Genomic DNA, 26,816 nt, shown 5'->3' on the forward strand with positions numbered 1-26,816 from the left:
ATCAATGTTTAAAAATAATATTATTTGTAAAAGTAAATAGCATCACAATTACCACTTGATTCAAGTAAAAGCTGTATTACTTTTGAATAAAGATGTCTTTTATGTTTATCAATGAAATAACTTGATGGCTAAAATAATTACCATACATGCAATGAGGGTTTATAAACCCTAAAATCTGCGGTGTATATAGAAACCATTATCACCAAGAATTGAGGATGACAAAAGACAAATTACGACGAAGACTGGGTGTCAGAAACGTGTTCGAGTGGAACAATGGGAGTTGTAGGAGAAAAGATGAAGTTTGAGACGGGAGGGTGCGATTTCTTACATTCCTAGAGTCATACGCTGCAGTACCGCTGTAATGACGGGTGGCGCCGTTGATTTAGTTGCTCAGGAGAGCTATGCTGATTGGTTGAAAGAGTGCGATACGTCAGTCGCTCCCGCGGAAGTACCGAGGGTTATGCTGCATCGATCACAGCTGGTGACAGAGACGTTTACCTGTAAATACAGTAAGATATTTGCTATACTTATTTTCACATTTTTATATACATAGTTTGCGTGGTTCTTAAACCTAATTGTTAGCCTCCCTCAAGTGCCTCGAGCATATATTGTGACAGTAATGGACTGTTTATGACTATAAATGAAATCGTCATTGAATATTTAATTCTCGATTATTTATATTTTAATGTTTAACGTAGTAACGTTAGCTTTCAGAATGTAACGTTATATAAAAGTTATCTAATGACGCTTTACTTTTATCAGTTATATCCAGATGTGATATTATTTTATGTCATTAATGAATGACGTGCAGTAAATGAATGAACCACTCAGCACTCTTTGCAATGCTGGTTTGTGTTTTTAAGGAAAGGTAACGTACTACTGGCAATAACATACCATGCAAGTATGGTTTGGGTCTATTTTGCTCTCTTAACATGTCTTCTTTCAAACTAGTGTAAAGTACACATCCATGATACATGTGTGTTTACCTTGGTACATTTTATCTTTTTGCTTCTGATTTCAAATACAATACGTATCTTTAAAAGGCATTTCCTCAAAATGAGAAGAAATTTCATTGTAGAAACCATGAGAAACAAACTATCCGAAATATTCCCTTCAGTAGCACTACCATACGCCAGACTTTCCAGTTTTTTTTTTAACACTTGTGTGTTAAGTGTTTTTTTTTTGTTTGTTTGTTTTTTTTGGATGTTGACTGTATTCCCTGATTCACTGAGTGAGAAAAAATATACCCCAAATCCCCTCTGTAAAAGCCCTTAACTCTTAATACTGTATATCAACAAAATTATTGTGAAAACTTGATTTTATCCAGTCTTCATATTTCTGTTCTTGAAATGTATGCAAATGTGTGTGTATTTAATTCATTTTACTGTACTGTAATCAATCAACTGGGAAAGTATGACGTTATCTGTTAGTTCAAATTTTGTGCTGTCTTGTCTTGATTAGAAATGTCTTAAATTGAAACCATTATGCTAACTTATGTTGACAAGTCCATGCCAAACACTCTGCTTGTGTTGATTACAGAGTACAACAATGAGCTGAGGCTCCCCAAACCCGACTTTCTCAATGATGAACGACAAACTGGTGTTCCTGGGTCTCCTTTATTTCATCCAGGGCATTCCGTATGGCCTGCAGTCTTCTTTGCTCCCAGTGTACCTGCGTGGTGCTGGCCACTCCCTCACCAACATCAGCCTCACCAAAATCCTCTATTTCCCCTGGGTGCTCAAGGTGTTCTGGGCCCCTCTGGTGGATCGAACTGGCACCAAGCGCTGCTGGTTAGTGGGCACAGTGGCTGGTCTGGCCCTCACCTGTTTGGTAAGCGCTACCATCTCACCTGATGTTCAGTACATTGGCGTAGCGGGCTCCCTGCTCGCTATGAACCTGCTGGCATCAGTGCAGGACATTGCGGCGGACGGGGCGGCCGTGCGGCTACTCAGGGGTCAGGGGGAGCTGGGTCTAGGAAACACTGTGCAGGTGGTGGGGTATAAAGCTGGGTCTGTCTTTGCTGGAGGGGGGCTCCTGGCTGTGATTGATGTTGCAGGCTGGGGGTGGATGTTCACCCTGCTTGCGTGCGTGTACGGTGGTGTTGCTCTGTTCGTGTGGGGTGCCCCGGTGTTGGATGGAGAGTCTCAGCGGGGACAGGGAGAAGGACGTAGAGGGTCAAAGGATGTGATGCAGCCATGGAAGGTGTGGAGGAAGCTCTTGTCTGTGCCAGGAACGCCATGGACAATGTTCTACGTTCTCACTTACAAACTAGGTAAGATATTTGCACAATTCGACATCAGATGGGTTGATTTAAATTATTTGGATATATCAAAGTACATCTATGTTTCCTTATAAATGGTTGAATAAGTTGACCATGAACTTGAAACTAAGTCATGGTAATGTGTTGTTTTTCCACAAGATGGCAGTCTCGCCCTTTTCCATGCTCACGGTCACATTATTCTCAAAGATTTTGAAGCAACTAAACATCAGGAACCATACACGGTTTGGTCACCCAGTTCATTTCTGAATGTCTGTACACTGGAACTGATATTGAAGTCTTTCATTTAGTTTTGCACCAGCGTTTAACCACAAGCCCAACTTCTGTGCATGATCTGAATCTATGAATATAGACATAGTGTAAATAGAAGCTAATGAATCACTTTCAGTGAGCTGAATGTGGTGTTTAGCACCAGAAGGGGATTATGTCTGGCTTAGAGTCTCTTTGTGTCTCTGTGATATTTCTTATTGAAAACTGAATACATAAATATGTGCTGCACTGTTTATGTTAATGTATTTTGTTTGTGTCACTTCGTTTAAGTGTTGTATGTTTTTTCAGAACAATTTAATCAGAAAACCAAGTTTTGTGTATCATGTGTATGTGTTTCTGGCAAAGAGAGAGAGAGAGTTGGCATTGTAATCGGATGAGCTTCAGCAGACGAAAGCAGACAGGACATGTGGCAGCCCCCCTCTTAATCTGTTTTATAAGGTTTCTCCTCCGATCATCATCATAATCACTATTAAACAGAACACAAACTAGTTTACTAATGCACTAACATCTGTGTGCAAGCAAAACACAATTTGCTTAAAAATACTTACTATACTTACTATTTGTAGTATTTGTGTCTTAGTTTTCAGAAAATATAAACATATTTAAAGTAAGAAACATGTACTTGCATCTAATTTGCGTACAATAATATATATTTTTTTTCCTTTTCCATTTTTTATTCTCGTTAACATTTTTAGCATAAATCGAACAGTCCTTTTTGCAGTTTATGCTTAATGAAAAAATAAAATACAATAAAAAATACCAATTCGCCAGTGGGATAAGAAATTACACTTTCAAGAAAAATTCAGGATTTATTCCCTAAAAATACGTCTTTAATATTTTATTAATTATATTTATTAAAGTAAATGTAAGTTTTTTTTATTTTATTTTTATAGGAGTGTGTAATTTTTTTTTCTGAAAAAAAAACAATACAAGTATTTATTTAAGAAAATTATGTTTAATTTGTTTATCAATAAATTTCAATCAAAAGCTATACAATTATTTTATAATGCACGTTTATGGTGAAGTTATAGTCATAAGTCTTGTGCTTGGAATGCAACATTCCTTTAAATGGACGTTTGCCTTTTTTTTTGTTTATTGCATGCTTCTCATTTAGCTTTATATGAACATAAATATTACATAGGAGTTCACAAAATATAGTTCCTTATTAACTTTTTTTTAATACAGTGTTTATTGGACTGTAGTAAGTAATAAAGTAAGTGTCTCACTAAGAAGACAAATCAATTGCACTACACTTAATGTTGTTTCATGACATCTAGTGCTTGTATTGCATTACAGATTATTACCAAAATGTGTCATATAGAAGTTATTTGAGCCCAGGCGTTAATAAAGGGTGATTGGTGTGGGGGTGGACATTGGTGGGATGGAGGGGGCTGGGATTGGGCCAGACGTGGAGCTTCCCTGGGAAGAGTCCAGCTGGAGGTGGGAGTGTACTTCTGGGGGTTTAAAGTTTGATTCTCTATAGAAGTAGAATGCCAGTTTTTCTCTGTGTCTCGCTGTCTTTCTCCAGCTGTATATATACATAACACACACTCATGCACACATAGATGCATGAATATCGCCTGATGCTGCCCTCCCTCTGTCCCGTACAGCAGGGGCAAGGGAACGTAGTAGCGCGTGGAGGGGTGGAGGGGTGATGCGAACAGGAGGCAAATATTTTCCAGAGGGAACGCAGAGGACTGCAGGGGGGATGAATTAATGAACACCCACCACATGGTCAACTATGAGAGAGAGTCAAAGAGAGCGAGAGAGATGGTTGGGTACAGGGGGCATTGGGTATGATGAGAAAGCGCGTGAGTAGAGAGTGATGGAGAACACAGAAATTCCGAAGAAAGAAGATGAGTAAAAGTATGTGATGTCTTTTAGTTGACCTACATTGTTTTCCCATTGTCTGGAGCATTGTGTAACTCGGGTGTGAACATTAAAAAGCATTCTGTTTAGATATGTGAGCTTACAGTACATCACACTTTGAATAGGCTGCGTCTCTGTTCCCTATCCATACCACTGTATCTTTGCTCGCATTCACATAGTTAACGGTGCAAGTGATATTCCTCGATGCTTTTGTTTCATCCAAACAATTATGTCATTGTGTCCCAGAATGTAAAGGGAATAACCTATACCTTTGCAGATTATAACCTCAGAGGTCCGTAGAGACTTGGTATGGGGCTTGTCGTTGGTTGAGGAGCATTTACAATGGATTTGTGTGACCTGCTCAAGTACACATAGATGCAGATACACACAGCACGGTAATCTACAATAACTGGGAGGTCCCAGGATCCTCAGGCTGTTCCCATGCTGAAGACACTGGGGACTTTGAGATGTATCATACTGCTGCTTTTAGTCAGCATCTCACACTCGTTAGTTCTCACACTCTTTTGAAGATTAGTAAAAGTGTTGTTTTCATTGCATGTTGCTCCAAAGCTGTATGGCTTTCTATGTTCTGTGGCGCACAAAAAAAAAAGAATATTTGGAGAATATCCTGGACTTTCTTTTTTTAATGCAAAAAAAAAAAAAATTCTAAAAGAAAAATTAAGTCCTAATGATCCACTGCAAACCTTCTATAATAGTGTGACGAAAAGACTGAAAAGTAAATCATTATTCACTAAAGTTCTTGACTGTCTTGTTGTTTGGGGGTTTGTGAGAAAGGAGATATCTGATCAATTTTGAGTGAAATTTTGAGTTTGATATTTACAGTGAAGCGATTGATGTAATTTATAAAACCCATCTTAATGATTTGTCCATTAATTAGACCAAATTGTTTCTCAAATTTAACTCACTGACAGTTAACAACTTAATGGAAGGGAAGAACTCCAGCAAATACAAAAATAACATATACTTTATGGTGCGTTTGTTTGCTTTTTGAGACTTGAATAATCGTTCCGTCTCATCCTGAAACTGTTTTCCATTTTTGTCTTCATCTGTTCCCCATTATCTCTCGTTGTTAACCGAACTGATACAGCATCTCTCCCCACTCTCTCTCTGTCTGTCTCTCTCTCTCTCTCTCTCCCTCTTTCTCCTCCCAGTGCTTCCCCTCTTCTGCTTTCCTCCTGTGTTTTTGTGGATGTCTAATGAAATCCCATGTGAAATGGACAATTGTTGCTCTGAGATTATTTATAGAAATAAATAAGCAGCCTTGTTGTTTGTTTTCAGTCCCTGCTTAAAAAAATAATTAGTTTGAAGCAGCGTAGGAGAAAAAAAAATACTGAGGCAGAACGTTGACTGCACATATGAGAAGATTTGCAGAATATTGACTGTTTATTGATAATATTTGGTATTTCGTGTGCATTTAAAATACCATGTTGACACAATGAACACTGTTTGTTCTGCAGTATTCCTTTTAAATATTTTTTTTTTTTACTATTTTTATTTTTTCTTTTAGTAGAAATGCAGATTCATCAAAATCTTTTGTTTTTTAATTATATAAAATTAGGGACGGGACTTTAACGCTTTAATTAAGATTAATTAATTACACAAAAAATAACGCGTTAATTAAGATTAATTAATTACAGAAAAAAATTTCCCGCATTTTTAATAACTTATTTTTGCACTGCGGAACGTTTCTCACTGGATGAGTTTCGGCGGGACCGATAATACTGGAGCACCAACTAGCGTTCGCATATCACCGCAGGACATGATCGAACCTCAAGTATCACCTAAATGCAAAACATATAGCAGCTAGCGTGGACTTTACACTTTATGTTGAACTATGTATTATTTTGTTGGTGCAACAGTTTATGTTGAACTCTTTATTGTTTTGGCAAAGGTTTTTGAGTGTTGAACTTAGTATGTTATGGCCTCTGAAGCAACAGAGAAATGTTTTCTAATAGTCAGTGTTTCCAATGTTCTGAATGTACTTGACAGTATTGTGTTTTACTTAAAAAACACTTTACAGAAGGTTCCAGCACCTATAAGCTTCCTGAATTTGTGAAATGTACTATTTCTAAATTGTTTCTAAATATGCTATTGCTACACTTCATGGCAAAAATTGCACTTGTCTGCTGAACTTGGGTGAACAAAAATAAACAATATTTTGTTGCTTAAGCTTATGTATTCAGTCATTATTCAATGGTATACTATAAATCCATGTGAAAAAAAATTACTTCTCACTGTTCTCAGGTCAAATATTTATATGCGATTAAAATGCGATTAATTTCGATTAATTAATTACAAAGCCTCTAATTAATTAGATTAATTTTTTTAATTGAGTCCCGGCCCTATATAAAATATTATGTATAAAAAAAATATTAAACTGATACTATTATTAATACATACATCTCAATAAATTAGAATTTTGTGGAAAAGTTCATTTCAGTAATTCCATGAAGCCAAATCCCATGACACGTCTGTATGCCTTGACCGCAGCCTCAGTCCATTCCTTGTGAAGTTCACTCAAATTCTTGAATCGGTGGCGATAGCAACAGCGACAATAAAAGTTACGTCTTCTTTCATTGCGTGAACATCTGCGTGGCCTTATATAAATCTTCCCACATCGTGATGTAGACATGTGGGGGCGTGTTAGAACAAGGCCTGTTAGGTAGGCATAGTTGACTCTTAACTTTTATAAAGACTATCTCTTTGGATTTGAGACTTTAGTCTTTGCAGCTTTACAGATCTTCTTTATGCACCAAGAACTTGTAACACTCCAAAGAGAAATGAAAAATTTAAATTGCATCATGTGACATCTTTAAGTGTGGCTTAGAAGCCTTTTTGATTTTACTATGGTAATGAGAGGCCTCTGTGGTTCTACCTGTGGTCAGGTTACTGTAGTCTTCAAATTAATTTTGGCTATGCTGGAACTTTGCCAGATTTTCTCAAGGATAAGGCTGGAACTGTTTATTTTGGCTTTAGTCAAAACATAATATGCAAAGTAACAAGTAGTTTTTAATGCTTTGTGTGCAAACTACAAAGTGAATGTGACTGGCTTTTATGCGTTCAACCTTATGTAAAACTGCATCCTTATTCCTTTAACGCATTGGACCTGGGTGGCATACATTATAGCTGCATTATATGAAGAAAAGATGTGCTGAATGTGAAAAATTATTCCCATTGTTCATTGTTGCCATCACATTACAGACTTTACAACATCTTTTACAGATTTAGTTCTACTGTCAGACTCCGTTCCTCACAAAGAAAGCAATGTCAAAGCGTTCACGTGGTGCTGTCAGCGACCGTAAAAGAACTCCGAGAGAAACGACTGATTTTTCTGTTTTTGTTTCTCACCGGTTTCATCCCGGGGACCCCGGAAGCGCAGTTTCTTTTTGACGGCAGTCTCAGAGCTGTCATTCAGCGGGCTGTCTCGCTGTCGAACTGAAGGCAGACTCCATAAATAATGACAATGCCGTTAAATAAAACACGGCGGTGGGTTACCAAGGCCTCTGTGCACACGCTATCATACAGCGACGCAGGACTCGCCACAATGTAACGGCAGCATTTTCACTGCCAGCTTTTGTTTTTGTCACATTTGTCTGAGTTTAAGTGACAGACTCTCAGAGAAAAAAATAAAAAAAGACTGGAAGGCAATTCAGGCACTGATCCTTTAAGGACTAAAGTGCGAAAACATGGCCTCTTCTCAGGTTAGAATTATTGTCCCATTCTCAGATAACAAGTGTTTTGTTTTGACTAAGTTTGTATGTTCTCAGGAGTTTAAAACCTGTTTTGAGAAAATTCTGATGCAATGTGATAAGAATCCAGCACATTTTCAATAATCCGGTCAATTGTATTGGTCTTTTTTATCTCTATCTGAAGCTCAGAGAAAAGTGCATTTACACTTGTTGAACTTTGTTTGTATGTGCTGATGTAATCCTATATTTTACAGGTGAACAGGGGGCCGTCACCATGTTTCCTCTCTTCCTGCTGGACCACCACATGACAGCCAGAGAGCTCGGGCTGTGGAACGGGGTGGTTGCCATGGCGTTTTCCATCTGTGGCTCATCAATCGGGGGCTTCTTGCTCTCTCAGTACAGGTAGGGAGTGTGTGTATGTGTGTGTGTTTTTTTTTTTTTTTATAAAACGATGTTGAAACTGAATCAGTTCTAGCTGCAACACCCTTTCTAGCTATGTCACGCTTTGCTTTTAATGTTACAGGAATGGCATTGAAAGACTTTGTTCCTTGTATTCTCCTTACACCTTTTTCAATGCCTCCACTTGCTTTATCAGTTTCTGTGGCCCACCATCTCTCTGTCAAAGAAACGTGGCCCTTTTCTTTTTCTCAGTGTTTTCTCACTATATCTCTCCACCCATCTCAGCCCCTGGCGTGAAAGAAGGAGAGAGAAAGAGATCGAGAGAGTGTGTGTGAGAGATAGAAAGAGAGATTGAAGTAATGGAAGTAAACACAGCCTTTTGTGGGAGCTGAGAGTAAAACAGGCTCAGGTGTGAGCTGAAAGGCCTCCAGGATGCATAAAGTTGGACTGCTTGAATAGAGGTATACTTGTTGCTGATACGTTGCTCTTGTCTACTGACATGAGACCGGTTTTTACCAGTTAGGTCTTGTAATAGTTAAGATAAGAGTTTGGTTGCCTAAATCGTTCAAAGTCGCTTATCTTCCTCGATCGGTATTGACTTTAGACCCACACACCTGTTAGTGTGTTCTGAGAAAGGCAAAGGGGAAGAGAATTTTGGAGAAAGACATATGCAGTGGTTCTGTCTTTATTTCTTGAGGGCAGACATCCAGTCATGTATCAGATTTTACATTTGAAATGATACTCTTCGCACATGTGCTATCTTCTCCAGGCCGGTTTGCTTTACCTTATGGCATCATGAAAGAACATGTTTTAATGCGTTTTTATAAACCATTGGAATGCATTACATGAGCTTCTACACTTGACGGTTACGTTGGTGTAAACTTTAGTTAAAATGATGTAATGTTGGTCTACTAAAAGACAGAGTAACATCACCCTTTGTCTACTGTCTCTTTGAAAAAAAGAGTTCTGTACAAAAAAATGCTGTTCTTTTAAAAATATTAGCAGCACAGCTGTTTTCAACGTTGATAATAACAATAAATATTTATTGAGCATTTATTAGAATGACCACTAAAAGATCATGTGACACTGATGAGTTGAGTGTTCTATTTAAATGATAACAAAGTTGAAATGCTATTTTAAATGTTGATAGTATTTCACATTTATATGCTCTTGATGAGCATAAAATAAAGTTGACATTTTTTTTACTGACCCCAAACCTTACAAAGGTAGCTAGCCTAGTATTTAATCAATGTTGCAAGAAGTCCAGTCTCTTAACTTTCCTTCTGAGCAAATATCCGAACAATCACATCATGCACTGTTTGAGCAGAGCATACATTTTGTGCATAAATGAACAAGCCTTCCAAATACCAGGTGAATGGGACAGATACTAAAACATATGATAAAATCACAGTTAAATATCTGCTCAAATCTTACCTCTTCTTTTCTCTCCCTTATTTGTTTTCTTTCTTTTACTCTCTCTCTCTCTCTCTATGCTAAATCCAGTGTTAGTGAATGGGGAGTAATGTAAAGTTTCACATGCAGGGAGCTTGTTCATTCGACACAGTCGTGCATTCAGGCCTTGCTTCCCACAGATTGGGTTTCTGCCGTTGTCTGTTCAGGGCCACTAAAAGCTAATTTGGACACTTATCCCGGCCCCATCTGAAACACTTGAGTGGCCAAAGACTGACCCCCATACACTGATCGCCATCAGCAATCTGAGAGTATGAATCTTATCGGGCCTAACTGCTCGTGTGATAGGCCTGTTTTAGACCGTTTTTGATCTCTCGCACCCTTCTCTCTCTCTCTCTAACTTACTGGTTTTCTTCTTTAAGACTGTCTGTCTTTCTTACAGCTCTCGCTCTCTCATCTCATCTGAGTGAAATATGTAAGAGTGTTATTGAGTGGATGCAGGGAGGGTGTTTACATGAGAATGATGGCAGATTGGCTTTCTGTCTGACCGGCTGCTGTTGTTGACTGGATTCATCTAGATCTAAGGCTGGTTTAAGATGACAGACGATTTGTTACTCTTCTCTTAAAGTCCAGTTGACCTTTACCCGCATCTCCTTCTCTCTTTTCCCACTCACTTTCTCTATCAGAGGCCTCACGGGTCTATTCACATGGAAAGGATGCTTATGTACAGACACACTTTTTTTACAACCTTAGGGACAAGTGAAACTAATTTTCATGCAACAGATCCTGTCACCAGTGCTTAACTCGAGCCTGGTTCTTAATCATGCTGTCTGACCACTTTAAGCTTTAATACATGTAGGCCAGTCTTTTCAGAGAACATGATGGAAAATGATGTTAATGGTTATGCATTACTGATTACAAATATTAGATGTGAGAAGAAAAGCTGTTGAAGCCATGACTCCAGAACCTGTGTTTGATTGACAGGGCCCTCTGGGTGTTCTGATTAGAGCTGGGAGAAATTGAGGGGTGTGGTGGTCACTAATTAGCAGGGGTTGATCAGCCCGGGGCTGTGGATCTTGTTGTGTTATTGATTATTTCATGAAAGAAGTTCTCTTGGAGGATTCTTAACTGTTATTAAAGAATCGATTCGAGTGTGTAAGCAAACACACACTGCATGTAAGCATGAGTACAGGAGTGTCTCAGTGTGGCAGTCCTATGTGGTTGACCCTTATTACAGTACTCCAGTCTTCAGTGTCACATGATCATTCAGATATGCTGATTTCCTGCTCAAGAAATATTCTTGCAAATGTCTTATACATATGCATATGTCTTATAAATGTCCTTCCCTCTCACTTCCGATTAATTGAATGTGTCCCCAACAAATAGTAGTATTAATTTCTTTTAAAAAAATTGAACATTGGTCTAGATTACATGACATTACATTAGATTATATTGCATATATTTGGAGTCTGAGATAATATAACTGAACTATCTCTCTTTATGTCTGCAGTATTGGCTTGCTGATGAGACGTGTGTTTATGATGCGGACTGTCAGTATGGTCTTCCAGAGCTCACTTCTCATAGTGCTGGAGCCCTCGGTCTTGATGAAAGGTGAGAAATGCACGTCCCTGTACACACTAAAGTTTACAAACATGGTGATGTTCCAGCATTGGAATTAGTGCAGACTTATTTTATTTTATTTTGAATATGGTGCTGCTCATTATGCAGTAATTGCACTTCATTGGTCCACTGCTTTGTAAATAAAAGGAAGGAAAAAACTAAGCAAACAGAATGTGCTTATAAGAGCTTTATGAGCTTTCTACTGTTCCCTTGCATTTAAGCATCCATGAGACCATCTCTGCTTTCCAGCGATTTCCATTGACAGGATGAAGTGTCTATTTCAGCACCTTGCACAAAGTAAACAGGTGTTAAGGCAGGGTTTGTCTGAATAAAACTCTAAATGCTGCATTAAAAAACAGCATGTGATAAAAAGGGAGAGTTTTTACATGAATGTCATTCAGACCAGCTTAGAGTTCATCTTGCTGTGTGGTGAAATCAGAATAGACAAGTGAAAATCAAAAGTTGATGTTTAAGATTATTGTATAATTTTGTAATTTAACTATAAATAAAATACAGCTAGGTAGGATAAGATATTTGGACAGAATTAATTTAAACTAATTATTATCAAAGCTTTTTTTTTAATCTAATCGCGATGACAAAAACTTCTTTGATACGTGACAATTGGAGAGTTTTGTTTTATTTTTATATTTTAACATTTTATATATATTTATTTATATATTTTTTTATGTATAAGCAAATATTATGCAAATGAAATTGCTGAACTCAACAATTGTTTTTTTTCTAGAGGGGGGGGGGGGGGGGGGGGGCTCAGATTAGTCACACTCTTTACAGACTTGGTTTCATTTCATCAGTTGCTCAGGATGTTTATTTGTTGCCTTAGGTGTCTGTTTTAAAATAAAACCAAGCACCAGAGGCTGATATCTTACCAAAGTCAAACTTTCAGTACTGTTCCAACCTCGGATCAGTGTGTTCTCTTTTCTTGAAAATTATCTTGAAATTGTATTCCATGAATCTTCTGTAAGACTCCTGTAGATCTGATCTGATGACTGTCTTTATACTCCTAGTGCCTGGATTCAGCACAATTCAAGCCAAATTCTATCTATGAGCTCTGTAGGAGTGATCATACAGAAGTTATGTCAAACATACTCTCTTCCCAGTTCAACTTGCATAAGTGGATTTGCGTGTGTGTTTCTGTCTGTGGAGGCCAATGCTATTTTACCTTGAGTATTCTCACGGCTCACTTTGATAAATGAATAAACCCATATTCAAACCCTCTGCCTGTTTCTCGCGTTTTTTTCTCTCACAGATGCTTTGAATGTTTATTTAATGAAAATGAAAAAAAAGAAAATGGGGAAACTCTTGCGTTTTAGCTGTTTTACTCAGTATTTTTTGCCACTGTATTACTTCATCCCCAGGATGTCGTGGCTTTTTAGTCAAGATGTTTTTGTCAGCGAGCTTCTGTTTGACAACTCCCTCGTCTCTCTGTCTTCCTTATTCTCTCTTTCACCGTCTCTCTTTCTGCTTCTCTCCCAAACAAAATGGAACAAAGCAACTCTGCACCCCGTCTAACCCCCCTAAAAAAAAAAAAAAAAAAAAAAAAAGAATTATAAAGTTTGGCAGAAAATATTTTTCAATATTGTATGAGACTGGATGCCTCAGAAGTGCTGATTTTCCTTCCTGTGGTTCCTGGATAAGTAATGGAGAAGTCTTGTTAGGCAGAACTAAACACTTCCAGTGAATAATTCAGATGGAGCTGGATGTGAAAGCTTCATGATTTCTTTTTTTTTCTTTTTTTTTTTTTTGGCATATGGGCTTCTGATAATAATTGATTTGAGGCATTAATGATAGACTGTCTGTCTCATGCTCTAGGTGGATGTTACTGTGAATTAAATAATCCACTTCAAAAAGACACTGATTTCTAAGCGTCAACTGGGGCATCATATAGAGTCAGATTTGAGTGTATGTTAAGTTAAACTGCTAGTAGTTTGACATGGTTCTGTCTGCATAAATAATAGTCTGGGAGAGCACAGTGTAATAACTAGCATGTAAAGTCCTGTTCCCTCTAACACGGATATGACAGTGTTGAGTAAAAGCCCAAATACACATTATAAAATAAAAGATTTTCACTCTGCATATAGTGTACATTTAAAAATTCTTACAGTTTCTGTAACCTGAGAGAGCGTTAAAAACCTTGCGCCGAGCAGAGTACTACAGGAGAGATCAAAGACGGCGGGCAAAGCAGAGGGAACGGTTCACCAAGAACCCATTCGCCTACTTGACTAACCTCCTGAGGGACAAAAGATCGGGACAACTTCAGGCATCAAGGGAAGAGGTAGAGAAGTACCTCTCAAGCACACATAGTGATCCAGGAAGGGGCGTCGAACTTGAGATTGGAGAGACCTTTATGAAATTTGGAGAACCAACTATCAAGTTAGCTGATCAAGAACCCACATGGAAGGAGGTCAGTGACTTCCTCAGAAGGGCAAGGGCTGGCTCAGCACCGGGACCCAATGGGATTCCATACAAAGTGTACAAACAATGTGAGCAGCTGAGAAGGAGACTCTGGAAGCTGTTGAACGTGATGTGGAGAAGGAATTTTTTGGGTTCCAAAGAAAATAAAAAAATATTTTCTTAGATTTTTATGGCATCCTGCTTCCCACTGTTTTGTCCTCTTCTTGTACTTTTGCTGTCTTCCACAATTTAGTTGGCTGTTGGTAACTTCTGCTGTCTCACCAGTCAGTGCAGCTTGCAAACCAGCTGACCAGTCTACAGATTTCAAAACTGTTTACATTTATCATACTGTTTATTACAGCATGTCTTCCAGTGAGATACTTCATATGCATTTCAGTAATTGTCTGCTTTGGATCGGCTACCAAACTGGACAAAAGAAAGATACATTTGGATGTGTTATAGGTACACCAGCCCAGTAGTTTACACCTCTAGATTTCAGAAAAGCGTAGTAAAATTAATTTTGGACCCTCTATGATGATTCAATTGGTCACTTCAGAGCACTGAACACCAGAAAACCAACCACAAGAGCAGCTACTTAGGCCATCTCTCTTATGAACAGCTGACACCGTCAGATCTTCAGTGCAATATTTAAGACGATGCATTTTTACTGGCAGCATGTAAATTCAAAGTCACAAATTCAAACTTGAGGACTGTCCGCAACAGGAACATGCTGTGAGTTGCTTATGATCTCAGGCTTTTTAACGCAGACCTAAAGCATGAGTAGTATGTAGGGAAATATGTTGTATTAATGTGGATCCCGTCTTCTTTCTCCCTCAGGTATGGCAGTGTTGAGTCTGAGTTTGCAGCATTTCATAGCTGGTCTCATCACCACTCTGACTTTCACCACAATGATGAACTGCACACAGAGAGCTGAGGAGAGCATACAGGTATCTCATGCCACCCTCTTCAACTGACCACAGCTCTTCATGCTCCCTGACACATCAGAGCATACTGCTTAACAGCATCACACGTGTTCACCTAAGGTCAACAGCGTGACGGATCTATTGTGTTTTTTCTTTAGTTTCAGCAGTCAAGTCTGAAGACAGCAGAGCATGCATCTTACAGTTTTTGATAGTTGATGAAAGCTAGAGTCTCACAACAGGCCTTATACTGCAGAAAGCCTGAGAGTGTTTCCTGTCTGCCACATACGTGAGCATATCACAGCAGTCAAAAGCTCATTTATCTGTCAGTCAATAGCTCCATCAGAGATCTGAGCAGTTTTCACACTCTCTTTAGCTCTGCACGTCAACCCATTTCAGTTTATCAGTCACCTACAAAGCATATGCATCAGAAAGTCTATTCACATTCATAGATTTGACATTTGATTTATTTATTTATTTTATCATAATTGGTCAAGATTATATCTTTGGTTGTTGCAGTATAACAAGTGGTTACAGTAGTTCAAAAGCTCTGACACATTGAACTGTGGTGCTCATGTGGGGCATAAATGTTGTTTCAGTAATGTGTATGTACACTAGCATTGAATGTTTGGGATCAGTAAGATTTAAATATATATATATATATATATATATATATATATATATATATATATATATATTATACATTTTATGCATTTTCAGCAGTCATTACATCAGTCTCCAGTGTCCCCAAAACTTTGAATGTGTAGTGTGCCTGTGAATGAATGAAGCTGATTTATTATAGGAATATTCATTGCAAGTTATCGAGTATTTATTTTGGCCTTCAGTTTATGAGCTGCTTTGGTCTTGTGTGTGTGTGTGTGTGTGTGTGTTCGACCATTTATAGCATTTATATTCAAAAATTAACCACAACTGTAGTTTGCAAAGCGCACCTAATGCAAGGCACTTTCGGTGTGTTTAGCAAACTATATACTGTCACTTTATTTTACATCAGCTGGTGCTTCTGTGTTACCTGTAGAGTTTAAAGACAGCTTATGTCTAGCAATAAAACGTGCATCCAAACCAGCTCTATTCTTCACAACAATCAGCTTCCTATTTTGTCCCGCTAATCTTGTGTTGCCTAATTTCTGTCCTTTTTAGTTCATTTGTTCATTCTCTCTGTTTATTTATGTGTCCCCTAGATGATAAACTGTAGTTCTCACTGTTCACAGATATCTCTCCCCTCCCATGTTCTCTTGTTTCATCCCCTCGTTCATCTTTGACATGATTGTATTGTCCTGTTTAAATGGGCCTGCACTGCTTGCATGTGATCTTTCACTGCTCGCTCGGCAATTTGTCACTCCATCAGCTCAATAGAGCCGAATTAATGGCACTAACAAAACTCATTAAACAATAAGAAAAGTGTATGTTTTCCCTCAGTCCCTAAGCAATGAAAAACTCCAGATTCGCATTCACATTAAAATAACCAGGAGGAGGATTGTAAACTATAGGTTAATTTGAAATGTTCCTATGACATTCATACCGTAGCAAGAGCAGCTTGTGTGTGTGTGTTTTAAGGGGTATTTAGCTGACTGAAAATGGATACTGTGAATGTTTGTGGAAAGGACCTGGAGGAAGAAACAGAACTTCTTAAACAAGTTTGTAGGAATAAAGGTACTTCACTTAACTTTAGTGGAGGGGTCATGTGAAGGAATGGACTTGGCTTTGCTTTCCCAATGTGTGCTATGTTGAAGGAGAAGAGTATGGAGCATGTCTGTGACATCCAGACAGGAGAGAGGGATTCAGATGCACTTTGGTCCTCCTGTCAGAATTGTTTTGATGTGAGGCAAAGTTAAAAATTGATAAATAAGAATCAAGGTAAAAAAGTCATCAGTTACATTGAAAAGTAACACATGTGAAAAAGGTCAAAAGCAGACATTACAGTTGTTCACATACTATTGTCACTATTGTCATGTCCTATAAAGACAAAAAGGGCCATTTAAATTAGGGAAGCACAATGTACTGTATACTGGTGATCAGATGATATTAGTTATGCATATTTTATTATGCCTGCTCATTTTCCCTATTCTTACATTTAGTTCATTTTTATCATCCAAGTTGATCTATTTCTGTTTTGCATTTAAATATATTATGTTTCTAAATAATTCTATTTTCATTTTTAATTTCATGTCATTTAATTGCTAAGGCATCATTTCTAATATTTAGATTTTATTTTATTTCAGATTTGTTTTTAAAATACTAGTTTTTTACTATAGTTTTAGTTTCAGTAAAAAAAAATGTTGCATTATTATGTTGTGATGTCTAAATTCACTTGTAAATGACAAAATACTATAGTATTGTAATACGAGTTCTTTATAAGCCATACTATGAAAAAAATTTATAAAATTGGTGTATCCTAATGTAAAGATCATTTGCATAATTAACTGCAGGACCTTTGCTGATTTAAAAACATTTTATAATGTAGAGATCTGTGAATGAATGGCATGTTTCACACAAGGGTAACACCTGAATCTAGCCTTACAGCAAAACACATTTCCCTCTCTTCCTATATAATTCATTGTCCATTTTTCATTGTTTCTTGAGAGAATCACACAAATCGTTTAGTTGATGCTAAACCTCTTTCTGTATTTCCATCTCTCTCTCTCTCTCTGTGTCTCTCTGTCTCTGTCTCTGTTCAGGCCACCCACTACAGTTTTCTGGCCACTCTGGAGGTCCTGGGGAAACTGAGTTTTAGTGCCCTGGCTGGAGGTATGGTGGACACTGTGGGCTTTCCCATAGCCTTCATCCTTTTCCTCTTCCTCACCTCCAGCAGTGCCCTGCACGTGTGGAGGGCCACAGAGACTGGCATCCTGAAGGAGCAGCTCAAAGAGCAGCCACAGTGACCAGAGTTAGCTTTGAGAGACAGTGTGTGTGTATGGCTAAGTGAAAGAGAGGGAAATTGAATCTTATGCTTTGCATAAGATATTGGTGACCAAATAGCCAGTGAAATTACTGTTGTTTTTATTAGTTTTTATTTATAACTCAACCAGCATTGATGTTACAAGAGCCACACAAGCACTCTCACTGAAAGCCAGTACCTCTCTGAGAAACACTGCAAACTCTTAACAGCTACAGTAAACTAGCTTTAAAGATACTTTCTATTCAACAAGCCATCCTCAATGGCAAGCAGACTGAGCTATGGCAACACTGAATATGTCATCTAGTCTGCTTGAAGGACAGCAGTCAGTCATTTAAAAAAGAATCAATAACAAAATATGGATAATCTATTATGTTTGATATAATGGACATTGACAACTGTATTATTCAACACAATTTTACTGATTATAAAAATTAATCGTTTTTTAAGGGTCTAGTCTAGTGTGGTTTAGTTACACACACCCCTGCTCATTTAAACATATCTTTATATACAGCATGTATTCACCTTAGAAATGCCTTTAGTTTTTAATCTGATGCCTTTTGACACCTTAGATATATTTGCAGCAAATTCCATCAGCTTTTTGACCAATCAGTAACATGCTACATTTTAAGGACTTGACTTTGGAACCATGTATATTTGGGAGCAGTATGAACACTGAATTGTGGTACTATGTCCATTTTTCTATTCTCAATGCAATACTTGTATTAAAGGGGTCATATCATTGGAAAATGAATATTTATATAGAGTTACATATAAGTTAAGTGTATTAAGAAAAAGCTTTGTACCTTTTGACAGTATTGTCCTTCCAACCCAGACTCCTATTTGGTGTTCAGCAACCAAAAAATATTAACTTAACTCCAAATGAATTAATGAAAAGAGTGAAATGAGTTAAGAACCGTATGCTGTTCCTGTTTGTGGAGCAAATGAAAATCCTCATCCTTCCTAGAATTATTAGGAAATGTAAGGAAAGAGTGGCCCAGCCACAAACATGAGCCAACTACTTCTCATTTCACATCAACATGGTGTTTACATTTGCACGTCTTTTTCAGAAAGAGTCATAAAAAGAGTACAAAGTGGTCATGACAAACTATTTGACACCGAAAACTTGACTGACGTTGTAGGTGGACCTCAGGGAAAAAATATTTGAAAAGTATGATATGACCCCTTTAATGTCTGTTAGATACTGTACATTGTAACAGTTCAACTCATGCAGCTCATTTTTTGAGCCAATACATGTATTTGTTTGAAATGTTTGTTTTTTGTATAATGAGTTGTCTGCATTTCCTATGCAATAACATAAATGTATTCATGGTTATTACATGCAACTTTGCTTCTCATATATATAAAAATAAAGCTTTGTTTAAATAGCCTTACGTTTATTTTATTTTATATAACTTACTGCAGAGCCAAAACTTGGCGATGTAGTTCAAGACTATGTAGGGACACATGTGGGATTTGCCATAACTAATGTGTTTAGGATGCCATGAAACTATAATTATTTATAAAAATGTCAGTTTTGGATTGGAATTAAATTGCTACAAAAAAAAAAAAAATTCATCAAATGAAACTGCAACTATATAGCACAGCATATGTTTTTTATTCCAGTTGAAAGCAGAAAAAAAGTACTTCATGCACTGTATAGTGTAATTTTGCTTTTGGTTTCATAATTTTTTATTATTATTATTGTATTTTCTGTTTTGTTTTTTAAATTGCATTTGTTTTCTTGGAGAAATGGCAACAGACAATCCCAATTAAATACAACATTTTAAAAATGGTTAAAAACTCATGAATGGAAAAGTTATGGCCAAATGATTTATTAATTATTATTATTAATAATAATAATAGCAAAGCTCTAAACGAGAACCATTTTTGGAATTTGAGCTTGGACTACAGGAGACTCAAAGAGAGAAGGAGAAATAAAAGCTATTAATGAACCCAGAGTGTGTCTGTGCTTTTATGAACATATCAGACAAGAATTAAAAGTCACATCACTTACACTTAGTCTTTAGAAAATCCAATATTGTCCTGTGTACATTTGTGTTTTGCACACAGCTCTCTAGCTGTAAAACACTTTCAACTCTTAAGTATTTCCCCAGATGGAGACTTTTCCCCATAAGATGCCATAAAAGCTGTAGAATTGCATGCTGTTGATGAGACTGAACCATAATGCTAGCTTTTACCATGACATTATACTCTTCCTCACCTTGACAGAAAGATGATTCTTCCCGGTCTGTCAGAGGGATTAGGAGTCCTTACGTAATTCATGAATAGACCTGCATTTCACCCTTTCACTGTGACATTATTTCCTGGTTGGTTTAGCCAGACAGAAAACAGGAAAGAAAGGAAGGGAATGTCTTCTTCACACTTTCACAAAACCACAAGAGAACAAGAACTGGTCAAATGGAGAGTGTGTATTGTGTACATTCACAGTTATAATCGAGCTAGAGAGGGTTTTTTCAGAGTGGTCAAAAGTATATTCAGAGGTGTAGATTAAAGTATTCATTTCGATAGGATGTAGTTTCTTTAGTACAGGCAGCTGTCTGTTTTGAAGTACATGCGATGGATACATTTTTTACCTGCATATATGTATGTATGTATGTATGTATCTATGTGTTTTTTTAAAGTAATGTACATTTAGAGCACTATTCTTTGTGTTATATTACTAATACTGCCTACAGTTTCTTCAGCTGTTATCTGCATACAGGTTTTTTTTTTTTTTTTTGCTGTTTTCTTCTCACAGTCACATAGCAAGTTAACCTACAATTAGCTTTGAGCAAGAAATGTGGCCAGGATTCCCATCTACAGACAGCTGAATTTGACCATCAGCTGTTTTTAAGGTAGCAAAGCTGTAGTAAATTGACTTGTCTTACCTAATAGCAACAAACAATTGGTCCGACATGAAACAGACCTCAAGTTGTTTCTTGCACTTTTCCCAGGCGTTAAGTTTCCATTTTCTGGGAGCAGAAAGAAGCATTAGAGCCTCAGGTCTTTGGGAAATAAGCTGAGAAGAAAAGAAAGGACACAGTGTAGAGTGAGAAGTAAAGGGACAGTTTGTCTCGTGGTGTCGATTGGAGACAGACCCCCCGACTGGGTCAGGGAAATCGGGAGGAGTTGTCCAGCCGAGGGAGTGAGGCCAGAGACTGTACAGTCACCAAAGCCCATTCTGCGGCTTTCTGTTTCAGCCGGTCTTTGCATGTCTCGTCCAAACCTTGCACAATATTTTTTAACTTGAAACATGACCGTTCTGGATCCTTAACATATTGTACATTTCATAGAGATATGATTGATTGATTTTTGTCCTTACTATGAAAGTCAGTGGGTTCGAGTGTTATTTGAACGCAAGTGAACTTTAAAATACTTCATATGTTCCACAGAAGAAATTGCACAGTTTTGGAACGCCATGAAGGTGAGCAAATAATGACAGAATTTTAGTTTTGGGTGAATGGTTCTTTTATTAGTCCCATTACAGCTTAGCTTCTTCTAAGTTAACTCTAACTAACCATACAGTCACAAATTTACCAACTCTCATCCTCGATGATGTGCTCAGCCCGTATATTAAAAACCAGCCAACTAGCAACCTCATTGTGCGTGTGATAAAGTTTCCCTTCTGAGACAAGGGCTGATATTGCAACATGTTTTAATATCGACTAACAAAAGAGTTTTGTGGAGCCCCTGAAGGGAAGAGGTGTTGGCTTTTTCTGGGCAGGCCGGCAGAATGCGCTGGTGGCTCTTTGTCTGCCAGGGAAACCCTAGCCGGGAGGTGCGGGCTGAGCGCAGAGCGGCGGCATCGGATAACCACACATTTCCTCTCCTGCTATTTACCAGCCTTTTGTTTGTTTGCCGAATGCGAAATATATACATGTCGCCAGATCAGATCTGCTTTCCACATGTTGCCCCTCTCTTTGTATTGTTTTTTATTCATCCTTCTCCTCCTCTTTATCCTCTGCCATTGCAAACCCTTCACATGCTGTCAAAAGTCTGTGTGCATGTTCTGGAATATTTCTGACTGAATTTGATAACCCTCTCAGTACTGTTTAGATATCATTTACATAATGCAGTCTATTATTTAGGAGGTAGAACACTTGCATTTGTGTGCCAACACTGTAGAAAAAGTGTTGTTACTTGTTTGTGATCAAGAGAGATGGGTAATCTTCAGATGACCTAAAGGTCATGTTGTTGGTGTACATGAGACAGTCAGTATGTTGAACAATAGCAGTACTGAGATCAGCTGTACTGAATTCCCAAAATGTTTCTTCACAGAATAATACAGGAATGAACAGGTCCAAAAGCCTGAGAATGAAGGGAAAAACTATCCAATCTTTTTTCTATAGCATGCTCATTTTACAAGAAAAAGCTTCAGTGACTTAAACAGATTGGTTTTGTACACTGGTTACAATCATTTCACTATTTTATACTGTTGTTTTCTTTAAATTTCTTGTAATTTGTATATATCCAATATTTCTAATTATCCTTCGAATGTGGTTTAAATATGTTTTCTTAAAGAGATGAAATAATCACTTCAGGCTCATCTTATTTCCCTGGCAAAAGGAGAGATTTCTTTGTTCCCTCTTTAACCATGTGCCCACAAAATAATCATATTCAGCTATTTTTACCAACCTGTCTTTAATCTGCATAAATATTCATAGGAAAGACAAGAGAAAAACATGAATAGAGACTCAGTCTGTCAACCAAGGCACCATTGTGCTCCATTCAAAACCAAACTGGGATTTTTTTTTTTTTTGTTCAGCTCAATTCATTATTTTAAAAGATATATATATATATGTAAAAAAAAAAAAAAAAAAAGAAACTGAATTGAAAAAGAGAAAAGTATTAAACCATAATTTTAAATAGAAAAGCACATCCTTGGACCAGGCAAACTATGAATCTTGACTCAGAGGTTTATAAGCCAGATAAAGTGATGAATAGACAGATGGACAGATTGTGTGAGACAGAAATGGATGGATGGATGGATAGACGAATCGATAGATTTATCAATGGATAGAGAGATAGAATGAGGAATAGACGGTTCTGTTTGTTTCTAAGAGAAAAGATGAATATTATAATGCATATTGCTGTGACAAGCATTTTAGAGAGCGTGTAACTGATTATCATTGGCCTGATGATGGTGCTTGGTGTGGACAAGGAATGCTGGTTGATTCTGATGTGTTTATCACCCTTGTGCTGGTAACGTGTTCGAGCTGATCTGATGTGTAGGATAATGGGAATGTGTCTGTGTCTGTGTCTGCGTTTGTGTGATGGGTTGAGTTGTGACAAGTTGCCAGCTCATATGGCGCTGAAGCAGAGTCACCACAGCCTCACCCCTGGCTTCACTCCACTGCTCTCCTCTCCACCTCGTTTGGGCCATTACGACGGTGGCAGCAGAAGCCCGCAGACCTCTCTCATCCCCCTCTCTTTCCCCCTCACTGCTCCCACTGTTCATCCCCTCCCTCCCTCCCTCCATCATGTCTTGTCCTTAAATCTCAGCGTTTCTCACTTACCCCTGCCTCGCGGTGACATCACTGCGAATTCTTTGCTCAGAGTATGGAGCGGGGATGTTCATCAGACCACGGCAGCATGATTCAAAATACTATTTCTGTTCGCTTCGTCGGGCCGGCCATTGTGGCGAGGCCTGCATGGGAAAAGGGTGCTTTTCAATGCCGTGTTCATTAAATGTATCTGCTGCAAACTAGATGTGACATTTCACTGATTGTTTTTAGATTACATTATTGTTACATTCAGTGATAAAAAAAAAATTTCTTTTTCAGTTTTAATGTTTAATTTAATTGTATTATTTTATTTTGTTTTGTTCCATGCATTTAAAGTATTAGGAATATAGTTACATATGGGATTGAACAACATAATTGTGAGTACAGTAAATAATGAATGATAGATTTTCATTATTGGTTAAACTATCCCTTAACCGTAATCTGCGTTCATATTCAGTCTTCTAACACTGAGTGAATCTGATTTTCTGTTGGGCTGTAGCGATTGCTCTGCTAGTGAGCTAAAGCTGCTCAAATTTCTTCTAATCTTACAATAACACCTGTAGAAAATGCTAGGGATTACATGTTTCACAATACAGCCCAATTAGTCACTATAATGTGTCATTTAAACTTATCATTGCATACTGAATCAGAGAATGGCCTGAATTTTGTCACTATTTCTGCATCAATTGATCTTTCTAACATCACAATACATTTTGTCCTGCTACACTGCCCTTTTCTGAAGACATAAATGAACCTCACTGTCTGTTTCTTTACCAGCCAGATTGTGGGTATATGAAAGGAGTGCAGTGCTTGACTTTCTAAAGTGATGACCCCGAGGACATACCAATGAATGTAGAGATGTCAGTGCATCCTGGGATATAATTGGATACTGATCCACAGACGTGTTAGGATGATGAGATGGAGGAATCATGAGCTGTGTCTCAGTGATTATGGGGCGGCCTTGCCAAAGTCGCTGGTTTTATTTCTTTGGCATAATTCCTTTCAAAGTCAAAAGGCGATGATAAATCAAAACGTTGCACCATGACTTATCCTTCAGTGCCGGATTTATGAATTCTAATTTGTTCCGTGCTTAAAAATGTATGATTGTATATTCATGAAGATTGTTTGTGCTGTATCTTGTCATCTCCGTACTAAGTATGAAAATAAATATTTGAGGGTCAAGGGAGACCTTGATGATTAATGTCCCTTAAAGGGACAGTTCACCCTTAAATGACAATCATTTACTCATCTTTGTGTTGTTCCAGACCCATATGATTTTCTGTTTTCTGTGGTGCACAAAAGGACAAATTTTGAGTAATGTAAATCCTCTCTTTTTTATTTCATGCAATTACAATTAATGGAGTGCTTTCAAGTGTAAAAAAAAAGTGTGCACAATCAGCATAAAATATACTGTACAAACAGTCATGAAGATGCTCATTAACTAAATTCCAAGTCTTATACACAGTTTAAACAATTTTGACTTGCTAAATGTCACAAATAATTACAAATTAACAGCAAGCGACATTAAATCAAAAGCAAAATTTTGACGTATAAAGACTGAAATCAATTAAACTTTTTTACATTTTATTTGCAACTTCGAAAAATAATTTGTACATTGTATCCTCCAACATTTATACTTCTCTCACCACCTCTTGTGAAAATGCCAATGAGATATTTTAGTAAGAATAATGACTTTAATTTTATTCCATGTCGTATGACTTCAAAGGACTTGAAGTTGTACAGACCACTTTTATGATGCATCCATGATTTATTTATTTATTTATTATTGTTATTATTTAAAATCATCCAATACAGGTTAACATCAGGCTTACACAAGGCTTCGCTTCCTTACGTTGAAAAATGATTGGGCCAAACATGGTTTAAAATATGAAGCAGCTCAGCTCTCTGGCAGTGAGCTGTCTCACTGATACAGTCAGGCAGCAAGAACACAGAGAACTGTCTTGTTGTGACTGGAAGTGTGAGGAGTGGAGGTCTGTGTGAAACGACAGACCATGTCCATTCACCAAGAGGAGGAGAGAAGCACTTGTCACTCTATATGCATCTAATACATTTCTGAAATGTGTTTGCTGTTTGTTTTGTTTGCTAGTTCTTCTACTGAATGACTACTGAACTGAACAACACCAAATAAAACAAAACAATTTCACCATATTATTAATAAAATTACCACACTGAATGTGATACAGCTGTAAAAGGGGCTGGTATTGAAGAAATGTTGTGCTTAAATAATTTGGACAGTGGCACTTCTCAGTGATGGGAAGGAACCTTAATTGGGCTAATCAGAGGGCTTTCAGTGACTCGCTCATTAAGAGAGGGTCTTTCTGCTCTTAATGCCAGTGAATAGCCTGTCAAAACTGTAAACGAGAATCACTCAACTGCATCACTGGACCCAACAGAAACCCAAGAGAAAAGGCTAGCCGTGAAATTCAGACATTAGATTGTGTCTTTGGTCATCTGAGAAAGTGTAACAGGTTTGGGTGGTGTTATGGGTAGTCAGCAGGCCCACATGGAATCGTTGCCTGCAGATTTCCACAGAACTGACCCTTTGCTTAGCTCCGTCATCCATGATTATGGTTGCTAACTTGGATGTGCTTTACAGAACATCCCAACACATTGCCCTAACGTTTTCTGTGATTTTCAGTATAATGTGCTGATAAAGTGGTAAAAAGTGCTATGAAGATGTGCTCACATGGGCTGGAATGAACTGTGACCAAGCACCTAATTGCAGTACCATTCAAAAATTTGGGGTTTGGATTTTATTTATTTTGTTTACTCTTTTTAAAAGAAGACTTTTATGTTTATCTAGGATGCATTCATTTGATGAAAAATAAAGTAGAAAGTATTATCACAACGTTTTAATGTGAAATATATATAAATATATACATTTTACCATTTAAAATACTGGTTACTATTTTAACATATTTCAAAATGTAATTTATTTTTACAATGGCAAAGCTGAATTTTCAGAATTTTAAGAAATTTGTTATTGTTACCCAGTATTGTGCTGCTTAATATTTTTGTCGAAACCATGATTTTTTTTTTTCAGGATTCTTTGATTAAAAAGTTCAAAGAACAGTATTTTTTTTAAAATAAAAATATTTTGCAACATTTATAAATGTCTTTACTGACACATTTGATACATTTACTGTGTCCTTGCTGAAAAAAGTTCATTTATTTAAAAAAAAAAAAAAACATTTTACAAAACACATCAATCTTATAACATATCCAAAGACTCACAGTACTGATTAGAAAAGACCAAAAGAAGAAAAAAAAAACAGTTTAAGACTGTTTAACAGTTTAAGACTGGTCTTAATGAAGGGTCATATGGACCTTCTTTCATTTACAGTCCCGTGTTTTACACATGCCCTGCCCTGCACGTGTTTCATTATTAAATACTTTAGCTACTAATAATGTCTGTTCTGTTTATCTCATTTTACCATTTTAACTCCATTCCACAGATTTTCCCTGAATTCAGCTCTGTTTCTATTG

At 37.3% G+C, this 26,816-nt stretch overlaps 1 protein-coding gene across 2 annotated transcripts; it reads left to right on the top strand.

Annotated features, from left to right (window-relative positions):
• Positions 1-375: 375 nt before the first annotated feature.
• On the top strand, positions 376-19,757 carry LOC128010716 (major facilitator superfamily domain-containing protein 3). 2 transcript variants are annotated; one of them, XM_052593035.1, is made up of 6 exons: positions 376-509; positions 1,540-2,272; positions 8,382-8,529; positions 11,447-11,547; positions 14,806-14,915; positions 17,585-19,757. In XM_052593035.1, exons 2-6 carry the CDS (start codon positions 1,582-1,584, stop codon positions 17,786-17,788), a joined length of 1,254 nt encoding a protein of 417 aa, XP_052448995.1. In that variant the 5' UTR covers positions 376-509; positions 1,540-1,581; the 3' UTR covers positions 17,789-19,757. The 2 variants fall into 2 exon arrangements, with proteins under 2 accessions (XP_052448995.1, XP_052448996.1); XM_052593036.1 differs by having other exon boundaries at positions 407-500.
• The last annotated feature ends 7,059 nt before the right edge of the window (positions 19,758-26,816 follow it).

Source organism: Carassius gibelio, chromosome A5 (genome assembly GCF_023724105.1).
Source record: "Carassius gibelio isolate Cgi1373 ecotype wild population from Czech Republic chromosome A5, carGib1.2-hapl.c, whole genome shotgun sequence".
NCBI classification, from domain to species: Eukaryota; Metazoa; Chordata; class Actinopteri; order Cypriniformes; family Cyprinidae; genus Carassius; species Carassius gibelio.